This window comes from Rattus norvegicus, chromosome 19, assembly GCF_036323735.1.
Source record: "Rattus norvegicus strain BN/NHsdMcwi chromosome 19, GRCr8, whole genome shotgun sequence".
In the NCBI taxonomy this organism is placed as follows: Eukaryota; Metazoa; Chordata; class Mammalia; order Rodentia; family Muridae; genus Rattus; species Rattus norvegicus.
Genome location: NC_086037.1, coordinates 17,752,803 through 17,761,778, shown reverse-complemented (window position 1 = coordinate 17,761,778; position 8,976 = coordinate 17,752,803). Strand labels below are relative to the sequence as shown.

The window sequence follows — 8,976 nt, the reverse complement described above, 5'->3', positions numbered from 1 at the left end:
AACACTGGTTGCTCAGCTTTGATACTGCTGACTGCTGACGTGGCCAGGGGCCATCCAGTTCACCAAAGGCTCAGCCAACAGTTGTCTCTCCACTCAACAAAAGTCAAAGAGTGGCCCAGCACCACAACCAAATGTGTGCCCACATTGCAATGGCTCCGGTACTGTTTCACCTCAGCTGCGGAGATCTCAGGATCCATGAGTGTCCAGCACGCACACACCCGAAAGAGACAGTCTTAGGGGTCTTAGGCAGCACTGAGGGTGGTGAGCCTCTGCCTCACGGCTCAACGGCCCTGACCTTGGCATTGTTTGAGCACAAGAGAGCAAAGTGCTGGGGACAGACAACCTGCAGTCTACCATGCTGGAAGGGCATGACTAACACTGATTGATCACATTCATGTGACTACTGAAGCTTTTCCTGCTCTCTGTAGTGGTGACCTTACAGAAACCATGCACACCCGGTTTAGACTGTATTAAAGTAGCCACCATTTCAGGGTTCCCTGCAAGGTGCCATAGGACAGTAGTAGCATGAGTCTGCATGTATCTCGACAGTTTTCACTAGGGACCAAACACACATACACATACACACACACACACACACACACATACACACACACACACACACACACACACACACACTTACTGACATGGTGCACATTCTTTGCACACAGAAGAAAGTGAGTAGTAGTGAAAATACACCAATCATGGAATTGATGGAGGGAGCTGTGGGGAAGCTGGGGCTTAGAGTTACTTAAAGGCCCTATGCAGGCTCTCCTTTTGTTGGAGGAGAAACTTCAACTGCAATGTGGTTCTTTATTTTCTTTCTCTAAAGCACAGAAGGCTAGGGTGGATCACAGGGCTTTGAGCATGTTCGGCAAGTACAGTCACACTGAATTAAATACTAGCGCTGGAACCCTATTAATCTTCTACAGAATTATAGAGCAGCCTGGATGAAGACTCTCAGCTGAAAATGTGGACATCTCAAGACAGGCACTGGACAATGGCTGTCAGACTTGACTGAAGACTGGAAATGTTTTGCTATCTCACAGGAAAAGAAGGCCCCTCCCACTACACTGTACTCTAAGGATATTTTATTCAGGATAGGATGACATGAACTATTGTCTCATGTCACAGATGTCAGCACAAAGTATCCAAGGTATTGTATGCCAATGGTAGCATTAACAGAACAAAGCACACAGTGTCATGAAGACATAAATTATGAGTTTGTGTAGCAAGACCCAGGCCTCTTCCAGATTCTTAGATAGCAACTGAGAACCTCAAATACGGTAGTGATGTGATAGTGTGGGGGTGAATCTAGTTACAACTAGTTTCTATTGTGACACAGATGACTCTTTTTGTGTCATGTTCAGCTTATAATGAATGACTAGACCTAAGCATGAGAGTAACCAAATACTACATTGCTTCTCTAGCTGCTGAGCTTTTAAAAGCCCTGGGGTGACAGCAAGATTTTGTGGACATACTGGATTGGTTCTTCTGTACTTTAACTCTCTGAGTCACCTCCACTCTCAGCAAGTTAGATCAATTCCACAAATTGGAAATCAGTCACCTGGAAAAAATACATTCTCAATACGATCCCAGTTTGGCAATGGAAAAAGGGTAGCTTGAACTGTCCCACCTAGGTTGGGCTTGCACAGGCTTGCTCTCCAAAAGAAACCTGTGTTCACAGCTGCAGGCTACATTCACTATGGATGCTCTTGAGGTTCCTTCCTAAACTGCTTAGATTAAAATAATTTTCTTGCTAACAATCAAAAAACTGATTATGCCAAGCTGGCCTACAAGAAGCTAGTTTCTATTCTGTATTTTATCAGATGTGCAGAATACATATGGTCATCATTGATAACAGGTGAAAGATCTGCTCTAATATGGACACTAACTGATGCTGGAGGACGATCCTGACGCACAATGAGCAGTGGGAACACCAGAGCCCTGTAGGGATGCCTGGCAACCTAACACGTTGAGCACGCACGGCTCAGTAAGTTCCCTGTGAACACACATCTCCTGAGATCTCTCTATTTAATCATAGGTGATCCTGTCCAACTAATACAGCACCTCATGTGGAATAACAAAAGCCACCTGCAGGAGCTGTGGTGATGACTCACAGGGTAGAGCATCTGCTGCTCTCTCAGAAGAACCACATGGACCCTAACAATTGGGTAAAGTGTGTCAGTGATTACATCATAAAGTGTGTGTCCGAGGAACAGCCACATTATCCTCACAAAAGACACTGTCACACTGAGTACCCCTTGGTGACTTTGAATTCACTTATTAGCCCAGGATCCATGGAACATGCAGAGATCCATCTGTAGCTGTCAGTTCTAAGTCCACAGGAGGGGACAGAACCCTTGAGTAAGAATGATGGTCTTAAGAGTCAAGAGATAGAATTCAATTTTTATTCATAACAAATACATTTTTACAACAAAACAGGATTAAAATGAATAAAAATATTTAAAAATATTTGAAAGTAAAAATAGTAACAAGAACATATAAATATGAAACAACAAAAAGAAAACTTCAATTAAAATCATAACAAAAATATTTCTAAAAGCATATTCTTAACGAACATTTAGAAGCACAGACGTATTGCTGTTTCTCCTCTAGCACACATAATGAAAGGCGGTCCCCCAAGTTGTCTCTCAAGTGCTGTTTTCTGAGAAGAAAGTAAGACTTCAATCAGTCAGGCTGGCTTAGTGGTATATAAATTTAGGGTCTCTAAGTAATGACAAATTAACTCAGAGGATGAATACTCATCCAAAAAATGTTGTTACCATTCAGGATGTTGGTCATCAGGGACTCCTGAGAAAGCAACTTATTCTTCAGGAAGCTCTCTTACTGGGGTGTGTCCAATTCCAGCTCTCTTGCACTTTCTGAGACCTGGGAGAGGAAGGCAGTTTTTCAGACACTGATTTGGTGGGGAAATGCAATCCAGCTGTCAGAATGCTGCCTTCTACCGCCTCAGTTCTATTGGACAGTCGACATGGACATTTTAAGTGATATCATTGTTGCTAACTCTGTGGGCAGGGCAAAATCTCCAGAAAGCCTCACAGTAATGTGGACCCAGACTTATACCAGTGCAAACCAAGAACAGGGCAATGGCAAGAGAACTCATCAGGTTGCAGGAAGAAAGGAGATGTCCATATGTCACCAAGGTTAAAGCCAATGACAAGTACTAATTTGACATTTGCACTTGGTTCTTATCCCAAAGGTGCTTCCTACACAAGAGATCACATGACCACAGAGTGTCATTTGTCAAAGAACCAAGAAACTGTTCAAAACTCTACATAGGATCCAATGTATCACATGGATATGCAATAATATGATATGTTATTCATCTGTCACCATTTCTAGACTGCAGCTTCAAAAAGAGCAGCAAAATATGCTTGCACAATAATTCAGTTTCTGAAAAGTGGTTAACTTCCCAGAATACTTGTGCATAGGCAGAGCAATGAACAATTCCATTACATGAGGTGGTTGGCTGGTTGTGAGTGTAAATTAGAAAGGTGGTAAGAGAAGCAAAGATGTATCAATGTGGCAAATTTTATCAGATATTGTTAAGCTAACACGTCCCTACCTGATAATGCTGGTTCTGGCCGTTGATGGTCTTTATCTTTCTTGTTGAAGTCAACCAAATATTTCTGGTTCAGTGCACAATCAAGATGTACCTCCTTGCTCTCCTGCTTCAGTGGGACCAACTTCTTCCTACCTGTGTTCTCCATCAGGAGCTGGCTGAGCAGGTTTCTGGAAATACAGTCTGCATAGTAAGATCATGCTGGCCCTTTCTCCCTTTCCTACTCCCAAGTCCCACTAACTCTACCAGGTCCCACATACCCATGAAGACTTAATAAAATGCATCTTGATACATATAAGGCTGCTGCACAAACCATAAAGAGTTAATTCTGGGAAGAATAAATTGTTTGCTTGGCCTGACACCAATTAGTGTCCACACCTCTGAGAAAGAACATGGATCTACAACTATCCATGAAAGCCCAATGCATGGGGGCAACATCAATTAGTACTGGGCCAACACCCTCAAAAGAGGTCAGTAGAACCAAGAGAAGGTCATGCTAACCATGTGGTCCACGCACTGAGTGTTGTAAAACCTGGTGTGACACCATAGGTCCAGGTCAGCCTAATAAACTTCTGCTGACTTCAATCAATACTGTTCTCTCTAGAGCCTTTTGAAGATACCTAGACAATCCTGGGATGAGTAACAGTCTTTTATGGAACTGAAAACTGAGTCCTAATGACCCTGGAACACTGATGGGTAAATAGCACAAGAGATAGAACCAGAGCTGAAGACCGTCCTATCCAGAACAAAGAAAGTCAGAAATGGCCATTCCACAAGTGATAGCCTTTCTGACCAGGACTTACCTAGAGAAGGTAATCTCCTTCTTCAGCTTATGGTTGTTCTCATGGACCTCAGTGTTCTCCATCTCTAAGTTGTGCAGAATTGACATGACCGCCTCCTCCATTCTCTCCAGGTCTTCATAATATGGATTTGGCCTGAAGTGTGGCCTGGCCCGAAATGATAGAATACAATGAACATCGGCATTTAGGAATATATGAACTCAGGGTGGGTCCTATATTACCCCAGGCTGCTGCCTGGATCTTCCAGCACTCAGTCCCCTGCCTAGCAAGGACAGAGACTCACCATAAACTCACTGCAATTACAATCTTGCAAAGCCACCAGCTGTCAAGGGCTTTGCAAATGCACACTGGGCACTCACTATCCCTGACTTTATCCCTGAATTCTTCATTCAGACCACAAGTTCTGCTTTTAAATAAATGGAAGCAGATGAGTCCATTTTCAATCTCACTCCTCAGGAAGGGTCAGGTTCTGAATCTCCACTATACGGGAGGTGAGGTTTAGCACAGGGTGGTTAGAAAGGCACAGCTTTCTAGAACCCAAAACCTTAATAGGATAAGAAGGTGACCTTGCAGACCCAGGAATAAAACAAGAGCATTTGGTGCAATTCATACCTGTTCTTCATGGATCTGTCTGTCAGAAACCTCAGGCGATCTCTCAGGTCATTTCTCTCCTCGGTAATGAGCTGCAGCTCTTTAATCAGCCTCTCCTTTTCCTTCTTGGCCTGATTCTCGCTTAGTTCAGTGCCAGGGGATGATGTTTCTCTCCCAGCGTCTGTAGGTAGAAGAACACAAGTGAACCTGCATGGGGAGAATGCATAGAGTGTTCATAGACCTCAGTGAGGCCTAAACAGGAGAACAAGCCAGGAACCCAGTGTCACTGCTAGGCGATTGGTCTATGCTTAAGAGACCTCCTCAGGGGATCTCAGTTCTCCCACTACTCCATAGAGACCAAGAGACATAAGCAGCCAGGTGTTCCCTATGCCGGACATCACGTGCTTACATGTACCACGGAGATGGCTTCTCCAGGATTATTATCAGCTGAACAGGGTACAGCTTGGTTTCAGGACCCTCACTCCTGTGGCTTCAGAACTCAGATGATAAATTCACCATCCACAAAACTTGAGTGATTGGAGACACTCAGATGTCCTACCCTGATACTCTAAGCCAACAACTTTGGATTTAAAACGCATTTCCAGGGAGGATATGTTCAACAGACTTATCAGTGTCCCTATGTGAAATACCAAATGCCCCAGAATTGCGAATAGGTTACAGGCTGAATCTTGGTCTACACGTTCAAAATAGTTTTGGTATTGTAGAAAAATTTTTGTAACATACAACCTCTAATATATAAGGCAAACGATGACCCTGACAGTTAGAAGAAATCAGAGAAGGTCTAAGAACATAAGGTTATTGCCTGGAGCACAATCTCTCCCTGTTACTACTGTCAGATACCCACTGTATTTAAAGAAGCAATGATAGTGAAATACATTGCTGCTGCCCTGTCTAAACTCAGAAAAGGTGGACCCTCCATGACTACTGATGGTGTTATTATATCAATGTAACAGAACAAATGAACTGAAAAGTAAAGACCAGAAGTTCACAGTATAATAGCATTGTCCTTACCATATCCTCCCAGTGGGGATGGGGAAACTAAAGTTCTGAAATCCTTGACTTTAAGGAATTGTGATATTCATGGAAATTCAATTCCTTTTCAGATGCTCCAGTTGTTGTGGCCCATTGCTAGAAAGGTCAGCTTAAGACTGCAGCCACCCTGGCAGGATGCTCAAAATATACTGCCCAGAACTTACTCCACATTCCCCAGAAGTGCTGTCTTTGTCCATCATTACTTTGAGAAGAAAAGCCAGACTCCTTCACTCTAGTCTCTCCAGAATCGACGTTCCCCCTCCCAAAACGCTTGCGAAGACGGGAAAACATGTCTTAGCTTGTAACCGCCAGACTCAGACTGAGAGAAACTAGGGCACTGGTTGTCACTACAACACTGGTGACATCACAGAGGATGCCAGAACTCTCTAGGAGACAATAGAATGTCCAAGAAGGGACAGCTGATGTCATGGGGAGCAGACTTTGCCTCCCTGCTAATGTTCTCCCTGTACTGAGCATAAGCAGAGGTGCCCTTTCCAGGAGACTTTCCTGGGGCAGAGCCACTGAGCATCTCATGCTTCCAAAGCCAAATTTTCCTCAAGGCTTGATTACAAAAAACCTTAGTAATTCCTATGCATCTAAATGAATGTTTCCTGTCAAATCTTGCCCAAAAAAATGTCTCACTAACTCAAATTGTCCACATTCACCAATGTTAGCCATTAAAACTTCCTGAGATTTCATACCAGCTTGAATATGCAGTCAAAAGTTCTCCTGTCTCATTCTGTACAGGTGCTTTATATCACATCAAGAAATAGTCTGCATGGTAGGTTATAACATGGGTGTGTATTAGGGGAACACTCATGAAGTCATGTGCTTAGCAATTGACAATTGCCAATAAATTCCTTAGGAGAAAGAGTTGAAGTCTTTATGGTGCTAGGAAAAGTGTGGAGCCCAGTTGCCAGAGGAAAATGCAATATTGGAGACTCCAGTGAAGGGAACCTCATGCTGCTTGTGGGGTTCTGCTATTTGCACCAATGTCGCCAAAGGAGCACTGCTCACAGGCCTGAGTAAGATATACCATGAGCTTTTATCGGAAAAATAAAATACACAAGAGATATAGGGGGTGCACAGAAACATCTAATATGAGGCTATAAACATCATTAAGTGGATAGAGCAAGGTCCCAGCACCTGTACACTGGGAAATGGCCACCCCACCAAACACAAAAGCATCTATCATAGTAAAAAATGAATACTTTATAGAATGCACCCACTAACACTGATTGATCACATCCGTAGTTCAAATTTTGGGGGCAAATTCATGGCCTTAACTATCTTTGTCTCAACTTATATAGTAAAAAATAAGAAAGAACGAGAAAAGAAAAAGTCAAAACTAAAAGCTCAAGCTTCTCATATGAGGATTGCAGGAAGTGTTATATGGGAGTCAGTTCTGATTAGGCCATTTTAGATAGAACAGTGCATAGTGACCCTTAATGTGATGGGCCCTATATAAAGCTTTTTGCAATATTGGAATTTTAACAAACCTCATCCAGAACGTACGGAAGAGGCACCATGAGATCACCATGTGATCACCATTCCTTACTCTGTATCAGGTTATTTTTCTGCATCCTTGATTGTCAGGCATATAACAGCAACAATCTGAAATAGCTGGTAGACATGGAAAAACATGGCTAAAACTATAGTTGTGGGTTACACACCTTAACTGTGAAAGGCTAATGCTGTCTGCACTGTCCTTGGAGGCCACTCTTATAAGCCTATTTATTGCAAAGTGAAAGGAGGTTTATCTGAGCTCAAAGTGATCCTGGCCAGCCAGGTAGAGGGCAACATGTGATACTTGAGACCCTGTTTTAAACCAGCACAGAAATCCACACTTCATTCAAAGCATCATCTACGAATTCTCGATTATTTACCATTCTCTCCCTACCAGTCGTTCTGTTTGGAATGGTAGAAAACAACTGGAACTGATCTTTCTATTTTAAGGACCTTGATCTCTCTTTTTTTAGGTCCACATTAAGAGTGCATACAAATGGACATCACCATCTGAACATCTTAGTATTATCTACTCTGTATATATAGCATAATACTGTGCCTATGACAGTCTCAAGCTTCCTTGAGTGTAGTTGCCCCATCAAGAAGTGTGAAGTTCTGAGTTCAAACCCCAGTGATGCTTTAAAGGGACTGGAAGGAAGCCATCAGAGATACTCCACTTCTTTGTCCTTAGATTAAATCAAGTTGACACAATGTGAACCTGGTGGGCTATTTAACCCTGCATCTTTTTCCCAACCCCTCTTTTCTGAGTCCAGTCCATGGCAGAATTCATCCCCCACCATCCTAGATATTTCTTTGTATATTTCTACAAGAGCCAGGTTTCTTTTTTTTAATAGAATTAGTTGTAGTCAATCAACTGCTGCCCTATGTGAGAAATGATTAGTATCTATTGCAACTTACCACACTGTATTTGTGTATACAAGTACCTTATTGGAAATCCAGCATTACTGAGGGATTGGAAACCAGTGCTGTGGCCTTGCCTTTCTGTGCCTAGTCCTGGCTCACAGGCAGCAGGGGGCAGACCTTGAGTTCCTCTTCAGGGACAGAGTGATGTTGAATGGGCACTGAGCAGGCAGAGAAACACAGCTGAGGCAGCTCCTTTCAGTTATCAAACACATCATCTCCTTCCCATCTTAAGGGCTACTGCTGAGGTCTTGCCCCAATACCTACCTTAATAGCAGTGAATTTGTTACAGCAGCCAGCTCTTTCCTATTGTTCTGTAATACGCCTCCACATCATGGATGCCAAGAAAAACACTAACAAAGAACAAAAAACTCTGACGTTGAACTGTGTGGTGCTGGTCACATACCCTGTTATGTTCTGTATGTTACGAGGTTTGTTAATCTTAACAAGTTCCCCAAGTGTATTCTTCACATAGGACCCAATAGATTCAAGGAAAATTGGAACAATTATGTGTAAAATGGC

The 8,976-nt window shown here is 42.9% G+C and overlaps 1 protein-coding gene across 1 annotated transcript; it reads right to left on the bottom strand.

The window, feature by feature from the left end:
* Positions 1 to 2,394: 2,394 nt before the first annotated feature.
* On the bottom strand, positions 2,395 to 6,361 carry LOC134483185 (uncharacterized). The gene is made up of 6 exons (XM_063278450.1): positions 6,192 to 6,361; positions 4,996 to 5,155; positions 4,387 to 4,530; positions 3,587 to 3,753; positions 2,784 to 2,889; positions 2,395 to 2,665 (listed from the first exon to the last, which is right to left on the bottom strand). Exons 1-5 carry the CDS (start codon positions 6,316 to 6,318, stop codon positions 2,825 to 2,827), a joined length of 663 nt encoding a protein of 220 aa, XP_063134520.1. The 5' UTR covers positions 6,319 to 6,361; the 3' UTR covers positions 2,395 to 2,665; positions 2,784 to 2,824.
* Positions 6,362 to 8,976: the final 2,615 nt, after the last annotated feature.